Source organism: Haliotis asinina, chromosome 14 (assembly GCF_037392515.1).
Source record: "Haliotis asinina isolate JCU_RB_2024 chromosome 14, JCU_Hal_asi_v2, whole genome shotgun sequence".
Classification (NCBI taxonomy): Eukaryota; Metazoa; Mollusca; class Gastropoda; order Lepetellida; family Haliotidae; genus Haliotis; species Haliotis asinina.
In genome coordinates this window covers 53,875,208-53,899,207 of record NC_090293.1, presented here as the reverse complement: position 1 = coordinate 53,899,207, position 24,000 = coordinate 53,875,208, and the positions used below count along the sequence as shown (strand labels likewise).

Sequence of the window (24,000 nt, the reverse complement as noted above, 5' to 3'; positions counted from 1 at the left end):
TAAAAACATACCCACTCAGCCACTCTTTCTAAACCAGTGTGTGAGACACATTTTATGTGCTCTTGTAATGTTTGTTACAAGATGATAAACACACGCGTTAATGCATGATTATCGTTACTGCATGAACGCTAGAGAAGACACTTGGATTAGAACTCAGAGCTGGTGAACGCCGTATGTCCGACCCGCCATGCCACAGTATGACCGTATATGGGGGGCAAGGCATGAATCTTAAGAACCTTGGTCAGGCGTGCAGACGCAGGGGTGGGATAGTTAGTGGTCACACCGTTCGATAGGCACGTGTCGTATTTCCCACATGGGTGCAACGTGTAAACCCTATTTGTGGATCCCCGCCGTGATATTGCTGGATTATTGCTAAAAGCGGCATAAAAATCATTCTCACTCATTCACTGACTTCAGATAGTTTACTCATCGTGACTGATAAATGCCGAGCTTGTGATGAAACACAGACACTTCAGTAGAAACACCAGTGCAACTCATTCGAATGCAAATCTCCAATACCAGAGAATAACCCGTTTTTCCTGTCCGACGATATATATTTTGTCAAGATGATTGTGTCAGTAGTGCGAGTTATATCCAAAGATGGACTTGCATATTCTTTTAGCAAACACCTGGTGTCATTACTGCGCTTCAATAACCTATTCATGCAGGTTTCATCTCTCTTTAGCCTCTGGGAAAGTGGGGTAGTCCAGTGGCTAAAGTGTTCGCTCGTCACCCCGAAGACCCAAATTTGTTCGATCCCCACGTGGGTACACTGCATCAGGCAAATTTCTGGTGTTCACGCAATGATGTTGCTGGAATATTGTTAAAAGCAGTCTTAAACCATACTCACTCACTCTTACACAGATAGTTCAGACGTATTATTCTCTGGTGTAAACGTGCACTATTTCCGTGTTCTCGAGGGTTATTTTGAACTGTTTCAGGAAGTGAGATGCCTGTGTCATTGTGTCTCCTAGTCGCCACTTCCTTGTTACTGCTGATCCAGCAGTTACTTGTGATTGCTGCGTGACGTACCGTGACACCTCATTCTGACGTCTTACTGACTCCGATCACTGACGTCTCCGGATGCTTGCGCCCGCATTAGGATGACACCGGCGCTTTCATGACGTGGGAAAGCCATGTGCTCCGAAACACTGATCGTATTGTTGTCGTTATCCTTTCAAGCAAATAAACGTTTGTCCTTGAAAAGTGTAATTTATTATGTTTGAATTTGTTGTATGATTAATTGGGGAAAGAAAAAATAGGAGAGGTTGGTTTTGACGGGTGACACGTTGATGAGTGGGGAGAGGCGGTGATGAGGTAGGAGGGGAGATAAACATGACAGGCAAGAGACAATTTTGTTTTGCTATCTAAGATAAGGTTACCAGAGGCAACAATATGATCCACAGTGCTATCCAAGATAAGGACAACAGTGGCCACAGTGTGGGTCACGAGGCTATCCAAGATAACGACACCAGTGGCTACAGTGTGGGTCACGAGGCTATTCAAGATAAGGACACCAGTGGCTACAGTATGGGTCACGAGGCTATTCAAGATATGGACACCAGTGGCTACAGGATGGGTCACGAGGCTATCCAAGATAAGGACACCAGTGGCTACAGTATGGGTCAAAAGGCTATCCAAGATAAGGACACCAGTGGCTACAGTATGGGTTACGAGGCTATCTAAGATAAGGACACCAGTGGCTACAGTATCGGTCACGTGGCTGTCGAACGCAGACCAAGCATACCAGTTATTTTCAAACGTCTCAGAGTGGATGATGATTGGATGAGCAGTCGTTCACATGGTGTCATCAGTACAACTTGTTATCCAGTATACAACTGCCCTACAAGTGTTTATTTTAAAATACGTTATCTGAAGTACGTGGGAAGCGGAGAATAGGGTGGGGTGTGGGTTATGTTTGGGGGTGCTTGTGTGCTTTCCTACCGCCCCAGATACATAGGAAATCTACATATGTTTCAGAGTCAACCATAGCTGTCTGTGTCATGTTGACACAACCATCTTCCGTATTGCCTCTTCATGGTCACTGATATTTCCTGGCGAATGCTTAGTGTTGTAACATGAACGCGCTGACCCGTAGCTTCATCATTGCTATCTCCATCAACACCACAAGTATCAAATGCATTCAGACACAGGCAAGACACCCTACAACACCGCCGACCCTGCATCTCCCCGTGGAGCAAACTGACAATCATAAACAAAACTACCAATCCCAGTGCAGACATCTCCCCTGTTCTCAACTCCCGATATCAAGTCGACACACTCCGTGACATCAACCAGGCACAATCGGCTGACTTGAGACCCGCACGGATTGGGGCGTGTCGCAAAGCTGCTCTCTGATTAGTCAATATTATGGAAAACATTAGCCTGCTCCTGACCAGGAACATCTGATGCATTGATTACGATGGTTGATAAGCTATGTTATTGTTTAGCATTAAATTTTCCTTCCTTCCTTACGTAAATATCCTTGCTTTACTTGCACCCAGGACAACGTAACCTAGCTGTGATGTCATTCAGGAAGTTGATTACAGATCAGGACATAATCCTGATTTAAACTACAATAACCATCAACAACAAGGCGGGGCATATAATACAAACAAATAAAACAGAGTCTTCGCAGAGTAAGTAATATTCCAGGATCTCATGTTTACCTCGTGATTGGAGAATTGCTGTAAGCTGATTGTCGGTGACACAGATAACTAATACTTTAAGAGCCTTTAGCATTCTGTTACTCCAGTTCTAAAACTCTTGATTTATTAACAAATGTCAAGAAATACCCTCCTTTCAAGAAATATTCTCCTTATCCTGTTGATTCCTATATACTCTTCATGTTTAGAACATGCAACAGTTTGTTGCTTCACGAAATGTTTTGTTGTGAATGATTGTCACTGTCACCTGTTACCGTCTCACTGTAGGGTTCTGTTTTGTACGTCATGAATTTGATTTTGTAAGGAATGTGGGGACATTCGTCGTTTATAGTACAGTGACAAATATCTTGTAGGTCCCATCTTCCTATTTTGGACGTTTCATGTCAGCGTGTCCCATCTGCGTAGTACATGATGTCAGTCACTGGATTGTCAAGTCTAGACCCGATGGTATTACGGAGCACCATCATTTCATTTCACCTTAAAAAAACAACAGTGTCCCAAACTCACCTTCACACGTACGACTGGTATCTACTTTCAGCCTCAAAATCCAACAGTCTCTCAAGTTCAGGCCTTCAAATTGTGTCACTCGAACAACGACTAATTGAGTCGCAAACTACCACATCCGCAAACTGACAGTGTCAGAGACTAACAACGTCACAATAAAACAGCTTCACAAGCTAGCAGCATTGCAAGATGACAGCTTCACAAACGAATAACGCTTTTTGACGTGACTATCAAACACCATCACAAACTATCAGGATACATTAAAATGATATACAAGATAAACAGAAACAGACTAGCAATCTAACAGCCTCACCAACTGACAACGTCAAAAACTGACGTTGGCACAGATAAACTGCATCACACAATAATATTTTCTCAAACTAGCAAAGTCACAAACCAGCTCGTCACGGCCTGACAGGATGCACAAGTACCAGGAAACGGTCAACCGTTGAGTGTGTACATGTAGTTCTCGCCTACATTGTTGTGTATGGTTCAGTTTCAGTCAGTTGGGTGTCTTGATGTTTACACAGAAATACACGACTCCCACACAGTAGAATTCCGCGAGATCCATAGACAGTTTGGTTCAAGTCGCAGTACGTTTTAGAGTTGTGTCCCTTTAGCGTGCGAACCTCATCACGAGCTACAGTGTCACATGTTTCAGCTCATCACGGGTGTCGCAGGTTTCCGCAACTACCAGGAGTTATGGGACTTGTAAGACACACATCACCCGTCTTTTCCCCACCACATGAAGATGACATGCCGCGATAACTGTTATAATGGTCTGCATTGAAACAGCAAAACAAGCTTCATTGTATGTACTGACCTGTAGACGTGTGTGCAGATGTAACTCTAGCGCTACACTTTCCCTTGCACGTACTCTGCCATTCTCGAACGCACGAACGAACTCAAGCATGCACTCACACACTCACGTAAAAAGTACATCCGTTACTAAGGAAATAGCGGCGATATACAGATTTATACCTCTTCTCAACAAGAGAACATACGTGATCAAAGGGAGGTAATACTTGTAACTCTTTTACTTCAGCTTGTCAAACGAGGATGACTGACAATAACTAATGATGAGAACACGACTGGAACAGGATAAAGGTTTTGCTACAACACTAAAGTACAACACACATTACAGTTAAACGTGTCTGATAAGTAAATGGTATAATCTACATCCTGCTGGAATATCCAGTGATACAGATGAAGTATATGCTCAAACATGTATACGGATCCGGGGACTGATAGCAGCACACCGGCAAATCGACCCAGACGTTGATAACGTCGTAACTTTCCTGCATCTGCGAAGAATGTGTACCTGACAACATACAAGCATCTAAATCGAAACTCAAACTCATAAAATAAGTTGTTATCTATATATAACGTTTGTCGATACTGTACCTCCAAAATGTTACTCAAAGATGCCGTCGAGACGACAGTAGGCTTGCTCAACGTTTACGAATTGTGAATGATTACCTCAAACAGCACCACATCCACAGAAAACCACAGTCGTTCAAAGACCTTATCAGTTCAACGTGGCCATGGGCGGCAGATGGAATACTCTTAAGCAGTGTGCGTTGTCCAGTGAGTGTTTGACAGATCGAAGTGGCATAACGCATACCACGTAGGACGTCAACACTTTTGTCCTACCGTACACCCATCGTACACCAAGATAGTTGATGGTCACAACACCTACCGTACACCCATCGTACACCAAGATAGTTGATGGTCGCAACACCTACCGTACACCCATCGTACACCAAGATAGTTGATGGTCACAACACCTACCGTACACCCATCGTACACCAAGATAGTTGATGGTCACAACACCTACCGTACACCCATCGTACACCAAGATAGTTGATGGTCACAACACCTACCGTGTAACACTATAGGTTCGCAACTCGTTCATTATTATTGAACAATAATGAGTAACCGTATCTCTTACCATTTTCGTCGTTAAGATTGCCCTGTCTTTTTAAGAGCATACATTGATCTTCATGTTTCTGTCATACTGTCGCTACATGGGACATGATATTATGTCATATTAACAAACACAGCTAGTGAATTTGGGCTTTACGGCAATGGTTGATAACAAACGATTATGCAAAGTAGTTTGACTGATTGATTGCTTACCTCGGCTGTGAAAAGCTGTTAATGAGTCGAATAATCACTCTCAACGTAAATATTTATACATCTTCCTTAAAACTGTTCCTTCAAATACTGGTGAGAGTCGGTGGGGAGCAGATCAAACTATGTCCAGTCTACAAAGCAAACACGAAGGCTATATATTTCATCACCTGTCGAAGATGTTGAAGACTTTAAAAAATACCGCTGATACATACAGTGAAACAGATGATGTACAAGACACAATGACAAGTATCCAAAGAATGTTATTAACGATTTGTACGGGTTATGATAGGACTATCAGCTGTCGAAGAAAGCGAACTTGTGTAACTTCTATATGCATGCCCGGATATATGCATGCTTGGTTTGCATCTTTTATATACTGTATTTTTTCCAGATGATACCGCACTATATGAAAGCTGAATCGTTCAGGGACATCAGCCTTTGGCTGATAACATTTTAGCTAAGTTATGTGTGACCTATTGTGGCACTGGTACTAACTATCCACAGCAAAATTCGCATATCAGTACTGGCGAAGTTTGACAGTGAAGAGGGCATGTGTTTGTATCTCTCTGCTCGCGGCATTCGTCTTTGTCACCAATAGCTTAATCACGAACTTCATGAATGATACATCCAGTTATTTCTTTTGGTCGTCACTTGCTTTGACGTCGATACTTGCTGGTTGTATCATTTGGTAAAGCACATTCGTTATTGCTTCTATTCTTGTGCATTTCTCTTCTTCTGACGTATGAGCTTGATGAAACTGCGCGATGAAACTGTCAAGGGCTTCTCAAAGGTCCGTGAAAGAAGAGGATATTGAGGACATTCGAGGTTACCATGCATCCTTAACAGACCTGGTGGAACATGTGTGTTCCCTCATGTCCAGACACGTGGCGGCAGGCTACGTCAACCCCTTCCTCGCTGTATGTTTTTGTCATCAACGATGACAAGTCTTTCATGATCCTGGCTGTCTCTTTATTTGCTGTGTGCTCGTCCATTGTGCATCTCATCGCTCTCACCAATACTGGTGTCAGGCTGCAAGAAGCGGTAAAGGCTAGAATATTCTTGCAAAAGTGTACAATGACATACAGTGTAGAGAACAAGACACATTCTAATTAATGAATGCACTTACAAAGAGGGGTCTATGATATTGAAATAAAAGCAAATAATCGCTGCCGAAAGCAGTTCGTGAACGTATATAGACGTATCGACTTCAAGTAGTGATAATGCCAGGGTGTGTTTTTACGAACTGAATTTTTTCATGAGTTATTTTGAAGTAACCAGCTGCAATGTTTGTATACAAGCACACCAACCTCTGAATATTCTGCATGATTTAACTGGGAGACATAGATAGAGCAATTGCTAACTAAATGACAACTCTTCTTGAGTTAAATGGATCTTCTTTTTATTATTAAATGTTTATTTAGTGTAATTCCTACAACCCGAATGTTTGAATATGTCAATATTTACTGCAATCATGTTAAAAGGAATGTAGAAAATATACCACGCTAACGTTGTTTAACAGGTCTGAATCTCAATTATGTATTCGGCATTCTAAAATAATACATGCACTTCAGAAAATTAGCGAGCTTAGTTTTACACCGCACTCAGCAATATTCCAGCTATATGGCGGGGGTCTGTAAATAATCGAGTCTGGGCCAGACAATCCCGTGATCTTCAGAGGCCCATGTGTATCGTAAGAGGCCACTAAAGGCATCGGGTAGTGAGGCTCGCTGACTTGATTGACACATGTCATCGGTTCACAGTTGCACAAATTGATGCTCATACTGTTGATTACTCGACTGGCTGGTCCAGACTCGAATTTCTAGAGTGCCGCCATATACAGGCAGCTCGTGTAGTGCTAAATGCGGCGTAAAAGAAAACTTACTTACTCGCTCACTCGTATTGATAACACACCCATCAGTCCTATACTATGCCAAAGGGTTTGCAAATTGTTCATTCAAATGCAATTCTATACTTCTGTCAACGGGGAGTCATCGGCTTGTGGTGAATTAGTTCGGTATTAGATGAACACTACTTTGACGAAGACAAATGAATACGCTGATGAAGACGAAGGCATAGTTTAGTTGTTCAAACTTCTTTAGTTGGTTTCACAAGACATGACACACAAGTATGCATGAATGAGGTGAGCGGACTTCCAGCTCAACCCCAGGGCCTTTCCTGCGAACGGCATAATCCTGCTCGCGGTCGTCCCTACAAAGACAGTCAGAATGCCGGACTCCACCCTCACACTCACGTCTCATGTGCAGTATAGATGTGAGCATACATATATATAGTTTTTTAACAAAAATAGACAGGCAAAGATTCAACAATAGACAGATAGAGAAACAATAGCACTTCCTTCTACAGTTGATGTGATGACAGCCACGGGGGATGACCAATAAAGGCCATAAATGTTAATGGAAGTGACAAAGAGGAACAAGGTAGCTGACAAAATAATGTACTCTGCGGTAGTGATAAAGATCAAGATTGCAGATTGAATAATAATAACTCAATACCATATAGCCTGGCTACATAGTTTTTGGTCTGAGTTGGTATAGTGTCCACTTCAGGACAGCCCTGCCCTGAAGTAGACACTATAACACTTCTATGCTTTACGTTGGCGTCTGTTTAAGAATGCTTCTGCCTACAGACTTTCTGCCTACATCAGGCTGACATAGCCATATATGCTGACCACAACTGATCAGGGTCGAACAAACTACTTATCAAGCCAGGGCAGAGTAGACTGACAAAAATAATAATACTAATGATGGAAACTTAAGACCAAGTCGGGAATCATAAGGACATTGTAAGTTCCATTTCTGAAGATGAGCTGATAGTGCGTCTCAGCGAAAAGGTTTTCAATGACAATGTTGGGATTATGCTTTCAAGGTGCAAGCACTGTTGCCTATAAACGGGGAAGACAATTGCTTTAAAAGTCTTCCACTCGCTTAATCATCCTGCAACGCATTTAACTAATTTTTTTGCATTGCAAATATTTTCAAATGTCACTCGGTGTACAACATGAAGGTCACAACAATATCCTTGGGGCTGGTTTCCTCTAGATTCCTGGATTAGCCAGTAATAGTTAAACAAACCTTATCCTCTACTGCATTAACGACCCGTTCCTTCAACTGCATAACAAACCCTAGCCGGATGAGAACAAATATGTGAGATAATTTTATCAATAGATCAATTCAGATTACTTCAATTGTTATGTTTTCCATTAAAGGCTTTCATAACGTTTAGTCAGTAATTGCAATGACATACAAAAACAAAGATAGGTATGTATTCCATATTTTACGGCTTGAAATAACTGATGCATCATAAAGACTTTTAAGTCAAATTCTGCCTAAATGCATTTGAGTATAGAGTGTGTGATTGAGCTTAGGTAGCAACATTCCAGGTATCTCGCGGCGGTATGCGAATAATCGAGTTCTGGACCAGACAATCCAGTGAACAACACTTACCACTGACATTTACTAAATCTAACAGTACGATGTCAAACAATTGAAATACTGGTGAAAAAGTTCACTGACTCTTAATAACACCCATTATATGTGATGGTCAATTACAATTTGGCCGTGCCCTATGTTCTATCAACAATTACCATTGCAGGCAGATATAAATAATGTTTTTCATGATAGTCAATGTCATTTATCACCCCGTGAACTAATTCACCTCATAATGTATTATAATGACATTCAATATTATCCAATATGACATACCGTCCACGGTATCTTGGGGGAACAGAATTGCATTAACAAATATCATAGACAATTCAAAAGCATCAAACTCAAACTATACCGAAACGTTGCGTCATAGAAATAAAGAATTTGTCATCCATAAAGCATTGTACTTTTCTATTATCCATCAACTTCTAAAATGCCAATCAAACAGATAAAAGGTTGTGGTCATGCCTTGAAAATGCTTTCATACTTACATTCACTCAGACGGAGATAACTGTAGTTTTCAAATGCAGAACCCATTAGTACAACCACAAAAATATTTGACTTCATATTATAATGTGTCAAACATTGATTGATGAACCGTTTCCTATAGCTTTGCATATCGACTTACATTGAAAGCTTTTAACTGTTGAGCCTCTGAATGTAAATGTATTTGCAGTCAGGCGCATTATGTTATATGTACTCACACTGGAATATAAAGCACGTTAGTGGTACTGAATTTTGTTCGGAATGAACTAATACATCGTGACTGAAACTATTCATTCAAATACTGGTCACATTGAGTTGATAACGTTACGAGCTGAAGGTGCAGTGTGGAAGATGTTTAAAGTTGTCAACAATGCCATTGGTACATCCACTGAAACAAATGATGTACAGGACACACTGACATATATCCAGAGACTGATAGCGTTGGCCGGATCATCATGGGATTATCTGCAGCCGAAGTCCGAAAAATGCTGCAACGGCTCGACGGTAGCTTCCCGGATTTATTCAGTAACAGTGTGTGTAATTCACATTGTCAACTGTATCCAGTTGATTCAGTTGTATTTTGGAGCTAAATCTTTCATCGAAACAAGTCTGATCATCGTAAACCACATTGTGGGTTTGTTAGCTCTAACCTATTGGGGTCTTAGTACCAACATCCACAGCAAGGTTGGCATATTCTGTGAACGTCTTCAAGAAGTACAGCTGAAGTTTGACAGTGGCGTTTCAGCAACGAGACTGAGGAAGAGGGTGAAGTGGACATGTATATGCACTACGTTCCTCGCGGCATCCCTGGGTGTAGGCACAGGTTTATTTACAAACTTTTACGAACGAGGTGATACATCCAATTGTTTCTTTTGGCCTATACTAGTTTTGTCTTCGGTAGCAAGTGGTTGTATAACTCTGCTAAACAATTCGTTATTGCTTTTGTTTCTGTCCATCTCCCTTCTTCTCACGTACGAGTATGATAACTGCACACTGAGACTGTCAAGGGCTACTAAAGGGTCCCTCAAAGAAGATGATATTGAGGACATTCGAGGTTACCATGCATCCTTAACAGACCTGGTGGAACATGTGTGTTCCCTCATGTCAAGACACGTGGCGGCTGGCTACGTCAGCGCCTTCCTCGCTGTATGCTTCTGTCTGTACAACATCATCAACGATGACAAGTCTTTCACGAACATGGCTGTCACCTCATTTGCTGTGTGCTCGTCCATTATTCATCTCATCTCTCTCACCTATACTGGTGTTAGACTGCATGAAGCGGTAAGGATAAGAATATTGTTGCACAGGTGTACAATGACATACATAATGCAGAAAATGACACATTCTAAAAACTGCGTGTACTGATTGATCAGAAACAGATTCTGTGATGGGACATGATTTTTCATAAAACTTCTATTAGACTTTCTGCAATGCTCTCTCTCTCTCTTCTTTATAAGAAAAAAGCATGTGAAATATTTACCTGATTTTACAATATTTTAATACAAAATAAATAAGTGTGATGATACTGAAAATTCCTGTGGCATAAGCAAAGAGTGGTATTAATGCAATTTGCCCTCTCTACCATTCTTCCATTAATTCAAGAGATATTTAGGACCCCACAAATTGCTGGCGAAGAAATTCACACCGCGTCCAACAAGCACTTTCAAGCCAACGGAATTCTATTTCGACTAATTACATTTACCATTAGAATAGTTTTAGTTTTATCATTGATTATTCAATATTAAAAATATATTTTACCATTTTTGTAAGTAAAAATGTTTGTATACAGGCGCACCAACCTCTGAATATTCTGCATGACTTGGCTGGGAAAAATATGCCAGATAGAGTAATTGGACTGGTAAGAAAACAATTGTCACTGTTAACTGACAGACGATTCTTCTTGTGTTAACTGAATGTATTCTATCAATGATATGTGCATGTTTGTTGATCACAAATTCCGGCGTCTGGTTGAAGAGATCAATAGTTCTCAATTAAATCAAAAGAATGCAGAAAATATGCCGAGGACACCTACACCGATCTTAATACGCATCACGTACATCTGCAAGACACTTTGTCACTTATCCTCACAAACATGAACGTTTGTTCAAAGATTTTTTTAGAACATGAGGGAAACATTTGGAAACATTTCTATTGATATCTGATGCATGCTGACTGACTCGTGTCGATGATCCCTGCTTTGTCGCCCCAACATAAATCTAACCACAATTCCATGTATGACGTTTTTTGACAAGCTAGATCATTAAGTGGCTCGCACACACCACCCTCGCCACAACCATCGTCACCACCACCATCACCACTACCACCATCACCACCACCACCACCATCACCACCACCATCACCACCACCACCATTACCACCACCATCACCACCACCATCACCACCACCACCATCTCCACCATTATCACCACCATCATCGCCACCACCATCGTCACCACCACCATCACCACCACCACCATCACCACCACCATCATCGCCACCACCATCATCGCCACCACCATCATCATCAACACTATCATCACCACTACCACCATCGCCACAACATCATCACACCACCATCACCACCACTACAACCACCATCACGACCATCATCACCACCCACCACCATCACCACCACCATCGTCACCACCACTACCACCATCATCACCACCACCATCATCACTATCATCATCACCACCACTACCATCCCCACCACCATCACCACCACAACCATCGCCACCACCATCACCACCACCATCATCACTATCATCATCACCACCACTACCATCGCCACCACCACCATCACCACAACCATCGCCACCACCATCACCACCACCATCATCACTATCATCATCACCACCACTACCATCCCCACCACCATCACCACCACAACCATCGCCACCACCATCACCACCACCATCATCACTATCATCATCACCACCACAACCATCGCCACCATCATCACCACCACCATCATCACTATCATCATCACCACCACTACCATCCCCACCACCACCATCACCACCACAACCATCGCCACCACCATCATCACCCACAAAGGCGTTCAGTTATATGGGTGTTCATGTGTTATGCCATTTAAGAAATAGTATTTTTCTTTCACTGAACGTTCATTGAAACGTGGCGGTTCATGTGAGATCGATCCTGGCTCTGTTGTAGCCGACTCATTGGCACAACGCTTATGTGGTAGCCTTGAGATCCTGAGAAGGGCTGCATTGTCCATAGGTCACTTGTAGTCGGCGGTCCTTAACGTCTTTAGTTTTCTAACGTTTCATAGCCAACCGTCAAGAGTTGATGAAATGATAAACAACATCTCTTGCGATCGGTCTCAATGACAGCCTAGCATTGTGCATAAGAATAATTGTGCTAATCAAGAACGAAATTCAGTGATTTTCAATAGTACGAGTCATAAAAACAGTGTTCAATGCTCGCCTTTGATCAAAGCGCGTGTATATCAATATCAGTTTATGGTGGAAAGGACAATAGTAATTATACATGCATTAGCATCATATGACTATAAATGACAACAGGGAAATTACTGTTTCACATTTGTGTCTCTGTCGAGAAAACTACCGATTGCATGATACATTGTGATGAAATGTTTACGTTGCCTGTTGTCACTTAATCATACGGTCTGAACATCTAGGTCACTCTGTTCACCAACAAGTTGTCTCAGCGTCAGATCGGAATCAGCGCTTTAGGACTTATGACCATCACGAAGGACACTATCCTAACGGTAGGTTAAATGCATAAAGACCAACACGCACTTTCCACATTGTTAATTTCCTGTTAATGTAAAACTTCTTTTCGCCTCTAAATTATTTAATATACGACATTACATCCATACGCAGGTTCTCTTCTGTACGTATTACGTTGCTTCGCCAAGAACTGGCTAGACTTGATGATGTGATCGGTCCCAAATGCCGAGATCACTTGGTTCATTGTGTCGGTTACTGTTACGTCTCTCCCAGTTTCCTTTATGTAAAGACCCCACAGCTGACTAAGGCAATCGGTAGCCTTGAAAAAAACAATACATCAATAACAATTTGCTTCTGTTTTCAACAGATCATCGGCACCCTCCTCACCTACGTTTTCATCGTCATCCAGTTTAAACCGGAATCAAATGGCGGATGTCAACAGGATGGAAACGCTACGGCACCTACTTGAACTTTTCAGTGAGATAGTTTGTTGTTATTTCCTATCACATCTTCCGTATCTTGACATGATATTTGCAAGACACCTGCTTGCCAACGATACAAGAACCTGTATCGAAACGACGTTTCACCTGAAGAAAGAAGTTATTCATTCATAAAGTTTGGCCTTATCAGATATTAACTATTGCTAACGTGTTCCCTGTTTTTTTTAGACGTGGCTGTAATATTGTCTATGTGACTTTACATTTTAACTCAGTCAGTCAGTCATATATGTTCTATGAAAGACTTTAATGTATTCAGCCAGTAACATGAAATGTCATTAATAGTTATGTGTATTCCATGTTTTACGTTTTCTATTGAACCGGCTTTTGAATTAAATGATGCATCCCGAATACAGGTGACTTTGAGTACAGACATTAGAACGTATATTTATCATCGAGTCTGTTGCAAATGTCAAAGGTTTTGAAAGAAATGTCAATGTGTCCACTTGTACAGATATTGATGTAAAGGGAACACTGAAAAGTATCCAAAGACCAACATTTCTGTCCCGGTTATCATGGGGCTATCAGCGAAATGGTGTCGCGCCGTTTCGATTGCATCCAGGATGTGAGAGGATGGGAAATGCCAGGAAAAAATGAGAGAGGATTGGGATTTTCATATAGACATATGGGAAGTATGGGATATATATACGCCCAGGAAAAACAACCATGCCACCAAAAAGAGATTTGTTTTCGGAGGACATCCAAGAAATAAGGTCCCTTCCTGGTGTGCTCCATGCAAGCGAGGTCAAAAAGCACTTTGGGACCCACAAGGCTGTACGTGCCACGACGGAAGTCTTTAACTCTCCTGCCTACCTGCGAGAGCTCAGTCGCATTGCCGGCTACTAAGACACCAGACCCGGGACTTCTAAGATAGTCCGGGGACGATCGAGGTGTCGACTCGTGTGCGACGATGTTGTCAGGTCATGTGTAAGAAACAACGACACCTCTCGAAGGACCCCAAGAGGATATAGAAAACGTCGAGGAGGAACAAGAACAGAAGCATCAGGTGTTAGAATCGGTCCAAAAGTAGAGCTACCTTCCACTATCCAGCGTACCTCTCTGGAAGGTCATCTACACAACCTGGAAGCACAACAGACCAACCGACAGACCAGTCGACAGACAGAGCGCGGCGAAGACGACAGAAACGTTCAAACCAGTATCTATGACCAAATCAGGGCACCCCTTCTACATGGAGTAGAAAAACATCTGTTGTACATCTGTTTCAAAGAGCATTGTGAGAGGTCTCTTTCTAAATATAACGGTCCACCCACCAATTGGATTCGTTCTATTCCGCCGGGATCTCGAATCATTTCTCGTATCTTGTAGCCACAGAACGGAATCGTTTCTCCTCCAGTCAGTGAATCGAGTAGCAGCAACAGTCGGTTTTACTTTCGTATTTTGCACGTGTAGGTTCGCTGCGGAACGTCTATGGCTTCCTTGCACTGTGGGACTGCCGCTTTCATATCTTTGGGCCCGCCATAGTTAGGCCCGGGGTATTGTTGTATCGTTTTGGGAGGTCTGTTTTCCCACAAGCTGCCGGAAGGTACAAGAATCATATTCATATGGAAAGCTGTCAGCCAATTTGTCGAAGAGATGTTTGTGTCAAAGACACCGCAGGAGGCAATCGTTATCTATGTTCGAGTCCATGTCTTTGTATTTCCCGAGGATACATTTCTTGAGGTCTAGGCTGGCGAGCTAGTCTGGATAACGAACGATGTCTTACAAACTCTGAGGATCTCTTTTTTTTACTGGGGCTAATGGTGGAATGGAACTAAAACAAACCCTTTGGGGGGTCTGTATTAGAGCCATCACTATATAAATACTTTAAGACTGATACGCTCTTAAATACAAGATTTTTCATTTAATTACGACTGATATTTCATGGAATGCGCCCACGGGGAAGGGCGTTGTGACCTCTGTGTGTGTGTGCGAGTGTGTTGTCATTACTCATCACCTCCTTGACACAGACACGGTGGCCGGTGGTGAAACTGCCTATGCCATATCTTGACGTTGGTATATACAATCTGACTGAAAACGCCATGACGGTGTTTGGCCAGTTTACGAACAAACAACAAGTAAAATTGTCTTCTAATTTGACATGATGCATTACAGTAAAATTGTTCTACCATTGTGAATTATGATTAAATAATACACAAAGTTGTCTATAAAAATAACATCTTTCCTGTCAAGGACGTTAAGCAACTAATCGGAATAACCACCTGGACATGCAATTTTACATGGAGTCACATACAGAACAAAAGTGTCGTCATAAAAAATCAGATAATTACATTATTAAATGATGCTTGGTCATTTTACACGAAGCAAAAAGGAATACAAGGCAGCGATCATGTTGATTGTTTCTTCTATGCCACTATTGCGAACTGATGAGCAATGGCCATTAGCTTGAAAAACATAGCAATGGGCAAGTCAAAACGTATGCGTTGGGTGTGTAATGCAGTATTATGAACACAAGAGCTTGCACATGTTGACTGTTGTCAAGGTATGAATCAAAAATCATCTTCTACATCAATATAGTCAGAATTTAATTCATCCACAATGCCTGTAGGGGGTCATGCCGTCAGTTCAGTAGAGGAGGAACATGACACTTCTCCTTTACAAATATTGCTTTCCTTGGACGTGGACGTGGACGTGGACGTGGACGTGGACGTGGACGTGGACGTGGACGTTAATGTTCTGTCGTCACAATTACCCGTGGGACTAAGCGTCTTTCACAGATGCTGTAGATGCATAGATGCCCACTCGAGCAGCTAGATGTTGCCTGAAGGGTTGCTGGCTGAAAACTGTTACAAATGTACGTTGTTGAAACTTGATGTGGTGTTGTGACTGTCACTGACGGTCTATAACGTGATTGTTTTGCTGAAAACGAGACCATTTGCGCCAAACGATCTTCCCATGGTGACTGAAAGGAGACTATCCATGCTGTAAAGTGCTACAGTGAATCATATTTATACGCATATCGAATAATAGAAAAGTGGTATACGACACTTGTTTAGATTGCATTGATATGAAACGGTAAGCTTCTGAGATCAAAAGGCTGCAATAGAGTTTTATGAACAAGACTAAAATGAGAAGCAATCTAATGTGCATTCGGCCCTCTATGGTGACTGAAATATCAGCTGGGGACAGTTACTTCAAAAATAGTGATTGCTGTTCCAGAACGTCAGTTTAAACAACACTCTACTTCGGAAATTGAGGAAATTGAGCCTGATCACGTCAGATCTAGCAACTTATCAATTGTCCATTAAAGGTTTTGTTAAATGACGGACTATGTAATGCATGTTATGCCGACATTTTTCGTGATGTTTAATCACATTGATACAGCGGCTGGTTTCACCTATTTCAATTTTCAAAGGTTTGTGGAAGTAATTTCACGGTTCAGTCGGTCTTCAATGTAGAGTAATACATTGAGACCAATACTCCAAATAATGAAAATATAACCTTTACATAGTCTAACTTATAGAGAGACACAACGTACATTTCGTATTCAGTCTGTGAGAGATGCTCAAGACTTCCCCAGATACCAATGACTCATCCAGTGAAACAGATGATGTACAGGACACGGATATCCAGAAACTAATATCATTGTCCGGGTTATCATGGGACTATCAGCAGTCAAAGTCAGCCAAATGGTACAACGTTTCGGTGGTAGCTTCAAGGATATATTCAAGTCTGGTTTGAATGCGTCTTACTCTGAACTTTATCCAGATGATGCTACACTATATGAAAGCGGAATCATTCTTGGAAACAAGTCTTACCGTATCAAATAGCATCGGATTTTTTTACACTTAACACGTCTTCATCAAACCTTGATTCCCCCAAGAAACCACTTACAGTATCGGATTTGGTTTATACATCACCTCAGTCCACCGACATAAACAAGATCTTAAAATCCCTGCACTGGTTGCCCATTCGTGCTCGCATTGTTTTTAAACTCCTGTGCCTAGTCTACCAGTGTGTTCACGGAACTGCTCGTGAGTATCTATGTGAACTCCTGACACAGTACCAGCCAGCTAGATATCTCCAGTCCAGTTCAAGCACCTCCTTGACGTTCCCCGATTTCAGCTGAAAACATTTGGAGGTAGATCTTTCAGTGTGACAGCAGCGGTCAAATGGAATCAGCTCCCTGACTCTTTAAAAAAAAACTCTGACTCTCTTTCATCATTCCCACCTTAAGACCCATCTGTTCAACAGCTATCTTTGACTCTAGACTGTCTTTGCTAAAGCGCTTTGAGCGTGCATAGATGTGTGAAAAAGCGCTATACAACTGGAACTATTATTATAGGTGCAACGAGTGTATGAACTAGTGTGTAAACCAGAGCGGGAGTATAAATTCTAAGTCAGTATAATACAAAAGCTGCGGGTATTGAAATCTAGATGATGATGGGTATATTCACCTCGCTGCAACAATAGCTAAATTCCAAAATTAGACCACGGAATACCTTAACTAAGAATGACACTAACACTTTACTGGTGGTCTTGAGATGTAGTGTGATCTAACTAACAATAGATGAATAACTGTGTTTCTTTGTATACACAAGTCATCGACACCATCCTCACGTATGTTTTCATCGTGATCCAGTTTAAACCCAAACGGTTGGAATTTAACGCAATGGAAACGCTACCACAGTAAAACTTGACAAACGTGTATGAATATTTCATCGTCTGAAACTAACAGCGTTTTACTCAATCGCTTTTAAGTTATTGCTATTGTATGTTTTGAGACCCCTGCTATGGAAATCATGTCATAGAACGTCTTACTTGTGTTTTATCATTTGTGAGACAATTTATTGCCGGAGTTCAGTGTATATTTAGTTACCATATATGGAACTGTTCAATATTATGTTCGAGTCATCCACTTTTCCAGAGAGCTGGAGTACATCAATTATTGTACCTTATTTAAGAAGGATGACCATAATGATCCAAACAATAACGGGAACATCTGTTCTTAGTACTTTCAGTAAAGTATATACTTTAGTACTTAACAATAGATTAACATGTTGGACAAATGCATAGGAACAGGTTGTAGCATCTCAGCGGTTGTGTCTGTCCTTGGGTCCCGGATAGTCATTTCAGAACAATTCGGAGTTTGCCCGACGTGGGTTGAAATTGGTTGGTTGGGCAGATGCACAGGCGATCGATGCATAGGGTATGCCTCTACACTACTTTAAGAACAAGGTTATTCACACGCTATATTGGATACTTCGATAAACTTCGATTCTCACTAGTTTCTCGCTTGACATGGATAAACATGGATATAATCCACGACGTGAGCATTTCCTTAGCTCTACAACTATGGCTCACCTTCATAAACATCTTTCAGTTTGCCGTATTACGCCGTTTTGACCGGTATCGCATTTCTGTAAGACGGAAGTTTCTCTCATAAGAAGAGATTTTCCAGTGTCAGCCTGTCCTAAAACAACTACATTTTCACCTTTTCTTATCAATTCATATGCAAATGTCCGTTCAGCGTTTAAAGAACACATTTCCAAACATATGACATCGATAAGAAGCTTAAAAATATGGTGGCATATTCAACCTTGCCATGTGCGTTGTGTTGTGATCGTAATGTGGACCAGTCAAAGAGCTCGGTTGCATTCGGTGCGGACTCCCCGATCGAGTAACGTAAAATTCCGTCTTACAGAAATGCGATACCGGTCAATAAGTGGTCAAAAAGGCATAATAAGGCAAAATAAAACATGCGTTATACTATGTTCCTGTGATATATTCAATTTGTATACTTTAAGCAATATATATACATTGATATATATATATAGTGTACCAGTGATGTTCTGTTTACTTCATGCGACATACTGTGTTGTTCAAAATATGAAAATGACAATATTCCAGGATATTGTGATGCTATAATTTGCATTGGTGAACAACATGCCCTCTCTGAGAGGAGCTTACGGACCTCTATGTGCACATCACTGGTCGTAGTCAAAGGTCCCCGCGGGGCTCTTCAGTAACCCGATGTGCACCTATCATTACCACATAACATGTACAATAGCTTAACTGGGTTTCACATTACAACAGAAACAATTCACGTTATCCATCACCGCCGACATTTTGAAGCCAGCCGAGCTTGTGTCTGTCAGTAAACATTGATTCGGTGGTGTGCACAGAATCTCAGATTTCTGTAACACCCTACCTGTGAGGTGCTTACTGACAACGGCCTTGGGAAGTTAAATGGTATCCGCGTGTTTACACTAACGAATTTTGAATTCATTACGAGAGCAAATTTTGTGAAACGATGGCAATTAACTGCATCATTATGTGGAGGGGGGAAAGGATGTGTGTGTGTGTGGGGGGGGGGGGGGGTGCGTGTGGAGGGGGGAAGGGTGCCGAGCAATCACGTTTTCAAAGAGGTAATATGGATGTTGTGTCTCTTTAATTCTTTCAAGATCTGAAGGGAGGGGAATTGCGTTGACGGTTTGGGGAGGAAGGACATAGAGGCGAAGGGTATATGTTGTACAACATCCACAGAATATCACCACGGCCAATTATAGAGCTCAAGGACCATGTCGGTTGCATGTGAAATAGGAGCTGCAGGTCAAACAGGGCTGATCGCCAGTGGGATACTCTTAAGCAATGACCCTTGTCAGGTGAATGAATGTTTGACAGACCAAAGCGTTATAACGCACTTCTAAAAACGTTAATTCTGAAATTTTGCATCATACTCCGGTCGTTCTCCAAGATCGTGGACGGTCCTAACATATACTGTCACAAAACTCGTTCATTATTAGCATACAACCATGACAAGTAACAATATCTCTTACCATTTTGTTCTTTTGCTTTGCCTGCCTAGTTAAGAACATACATTGATCATCATATATTTAAGCAAACACAGCTTGTAGATTTTAGGCTTAATTAGAAGAAGAAGGAAATGTTTGCAAACAAACACTTATGCGGAGTAGCTTGACTGATTGATTATAATCGGCTCATTAACAGTTTCTCACAGCCAGGGTAAACAAAACAGTGTCCATTCAACTTCAGTGATACTACTCTTTCTAATACTGGTGAGACTTAGTGGAGAACAGAAGTGAAGGTCTAGTCTATAAAGCAGGGACAAAGACAGTCTATTTCATAAGCTGTCGAAGATGTTGAAGGTTTTCAGAAATGCCGTTGGTACATCCAGTGAAACAGGGGATGTACAAGACACGCTGACAATAATCCAGAGACTGTTAGCTTTGTCTGGGTTATCATGGGACTATCAGCAGTCGAAGAAAGCGAACTGGTGTAACGTCCGTTTTGTGACTTCCCGGATATATGCATGTTTGGTTTGCATCTTTTATATACTGTATTTTATCCAGATGATACCGTTCTATATGAAAACTGAATCGTTCATGGACATCAGTATTCCATTAGCTGATAACATGTTATCTTTGTTATCTTTGATCTATTGGGGCCTTAGCACTAACATCCACAGCAAGATTCGTATATTCTGTGAACGTCTTCAGAATGTCCGGTTAAAGTTTGACAGTGTTTCGGTCAAAGGACCGAAGCAGAGTGTGAAGAGAGCGTGTGTATACATCACGCTTCTCGCGGCGTTCAACAGTGTCGCCAGTGGCTTAATCATCACCATGACGAATGATGCGAGCCTTTGTTTCTTTTGGCCGTCACTCGTTTTGTCATCGGTGCTTTCTGGCTATATGACTCTGCTAAACCATTCGTTATTGCTCCTTTTCCTGTCCATTACGCTTTTGCTCACTTATGAGTATGATAACTGCACGCAGAGACTGTCAAGGGCTTCGGAAGGGTTCGTGAAAGAAGAGGATTTTGAGGACATTCGAGGTTACCATGCATCCTTAACAGACCTGGTGGAACACGTGTGTTCCCTCATGTCCAGACACGTCGCTGCTGGGTACGTCAGCTCCTTCCTAATTGTGTGCCTCTGTCTGTACAGCATCATTAACGACGAGAAATCCACTGCGAACATCGGCGTTGCTGCAGTTTCCTTTTATATCTCTGCATTGAACCTCGTTGCCATCACATATACTGGTGTCAGGCTGCACAAAGCGGTAAGTGTGTATTCTTTTTTGCCGAAACGAACTCCCTGTTTCTAAAGCGATGCGGATAATTGATTATCACTATACCTGTCTGGACAATTCAGGTTAACAATGCTCCTATTTCAGTAGTTAAGGTATCTGATCATATTTAAATGACGAACCCAATTAAAGCTTTTTTCGTGCTAAGTAACAAGAACTGACTGTAATAAATGGAGGTGCCTACTGCACTTTTTTCACATGTGCAAATAGGAAAGACTGGAAGGGAAGATCGTTCAACCACTGAACTACTTAGAGAAAACAACTTTTGTATATTATTATTAGAATGTTTGTTTACAGGCACACCAACCTCAGAATATCCTTCTGGACATGTCTGGAAAATATTTGCCTGATAGAGTCATCAGACTGGTAAGAATTTAGAGACACAACTGTTTTGTTAGAAACTAGGAAATGAGCATTGGTTTGATGTATAAAATATCATTCATGTTCTATACAAATCAAGGTTTTATGTACTTGTGATAACTCTTCAATACCGATTCCTGTGCTCCGATTGGCTGAACTGGACGATTACTATAGACATCACGCCTACTATGTAAAGCCGATCTCCACATTCCTATCTTTCTACAAGTGCTTCAGCAACACAGGCTGTCATTTGTATTTCTAATTAACCCATACTTTGCATACAATGTAATTCAGTTCATCTGGACAATCTTCTCGTGGTTGAAATTGGCACCCGTTTCAGTATAAAATGAAGGTTTGGGTATCTATAGCTGCAGTGAAATATAGCCATGTATACGGTATATGATGATTAACCAGAGCGACGGAAGCATCAAGCTAAGTCACAACTTCTCATTATTCATGATCAGCTTTCTGAAAACACATGTTTGGTAGTGTTATTCAACATGCATTATGTACATTGTGTTCTGTCTCTGTGATGTTATTCTTACAATCTGTGCACTCTGCTGCAGGTCACACTGTTCGCCAACAAGTTGTCTCAACGTCAGATCGGAATCAGTGCTTTAGGCCTCATGACCATCACAAAAGACACGATCTTAAGGGTATGTCGAATACATATACATAAACCTAGATTTGACAGCAACATTTTCCTAATTTTATATAACGTAGAATGTATATTTCCCACAACAGTCTCAATATCTGTAAATTCAAATATGCAGTCATGCCAACACTTACTAAAGACGACCCAGGTAAGAGCAAGTCTTCAGTCAATCCTGCTTCCCCTGACAATGCCAACAATACTATTTGATCACAATTGCGAGATCGATGCTCATGTCAGTCAATGGATTTTCGTGGATTTACTCCATGATGTACTATCCCCATCCAGAAGTTGGAACATTGGTTAGTGCGGTTTAAGCTGACAATAAATCTTTGTTCACTCAGATCATCGGTACCCTCCTCACCTACGTTTTCATCGTGATACAGTTTAAACCGGACTCAACGGTTGGAATTCAACACCATGGAAACACTACGACAGCGTAACTTGACCAACTCGTATTTGACATGATGCTGTGTATATATAGAACATCATCGCCAGGGAGTCCAGCTTCCATTACCTGCCCAAACAACCTTTACACGCCTGAAAGGGGAAACAGAATAATACATTTAGCTTCAGTACAACTATTTGAATCGATCAGGGACAATCTGAAAATAAACTTTCTCACGTATATGGATATGGACTCAGTGTGCATTACTAACCAATATTTAGGTTTATCTGTTAATGTGTTGACATTGTCTCCATGTAAACATTGGATACACAATTTATATGGACCTTACACTTTTGTGTGGTCATAATGTGTTGAGTTTGTTGCTATGGAAACACGGAGTATCATCGCAAGATATCTTGAATCGTGTTTCCAATATCTGCTGATACAAGATAGAGTCAATATATTTAGATTTAGATATTTTGAATTGACCACTGAAAATGAGTAACTGTTTTGTCTCACGTCTGTGCAATATAACTATTTTGTCACGTATTTGATTTGAACTCACAAGGATTTTTGTAATGTTCTGACATCACCGTTATAGAAATGTTACCATGTCTTCGAACGTCTTACTCGTGTTGGTCACCGATTGTGTAGAGACAGAAGCAGTTTATCACCAGTTTGGACACATATATGCTCATCACCCGTCACATTCCTTCTTGCATCAGTCGCCAGATTAAGTCTCAAATGTGATCCAGGAGACTCAGGTCTGGACTCAATTCTTACTACGTTAATCTGAATGAAGATTGTCTCAACATGAGGACAGTGTGGCCTAACGTTGTCATCCATAAATACAGATCTTGTAACAAGAGGATGATCATCAAATTGGAGGACAGCAGCTGGATCCAGCACTACCTGGACATACTGGCCATCAGTCAAATTCCCGCGTGTTGTGGCCAAATCAATTTTACAATCATAACTGGCACTTCCCCACACCACGATTGAACCTCCGCCAAAGGCAACATATGGTTTTCACTACAAATACGCTTTTCCTTGCCTCCAAACTGGCCCTCATTACGCGTTTCTGAA

The 24,000-nt window shown here is 41.4% G+C and overlaps 3 protein-coding genes across 3 annotated transcripts in view; all 3 read left to right on the top strand.

The window, feature by feature from the left end:
• LOC137260618 (SCO-spondin-like) overlaps window positions 1–1,207 on the top strand; it is a 37,653-nt gene extending 36,446 nt beyond the window's left edge. The window contains exon 33 of the mRNA XM_067798212.1: window positions 942–1,207. The gene's annotated coding sequence lies outside the window, so the exon portion shown is untranslated. The remainder of the gene's footprint in view (window positions 1–941) is intronic.
• Window positions 1,208–6,070: 4,863 nt separating this feature from the next.
• Window positions 6,071–13,420, top strand: LOC137260899 (gustatory receptor for sugar taste 64a-like). The gene is made up of 5 exons (XM_067798438.1): window positions 6,071–6,223; window positions 9,803–10,519; window positions 11,028–11,096; window positions 12,900–12,989; window positions 13,319–13,420. Exons 1-5 carry the CDS (start codon window positions 6,071–6,073, stop codon window positions 13,418–13,420), a joined length of 1,131 nt encoding a protein of 376 aa, XP_067654539.1.
• Window positions 13,421–21,118: 7,698 nt separating this feature from the next.
• On the top strand, window positions 21,119–22,969 carry LOC137261503 (gustatory receptor for sugar taste 64a-like). Its single transcript, XM_067799258.1, has 4 exons — window positions 21,119–21,487; window positions 21,812–21,880; window positions 22,441–22,530; window positions 22,871–22,969. Exons 1-4 carry the CDS (start codon window positions 21,119–21,121, stop codon window positions 22,967–22,969), a joined length of 627 nt encoding a protein of 208 aa, XP_067655359.1.
• The last annotated feature ends 1,031 nt before the right edge of the window (window positions 22,970–24,000 follow it).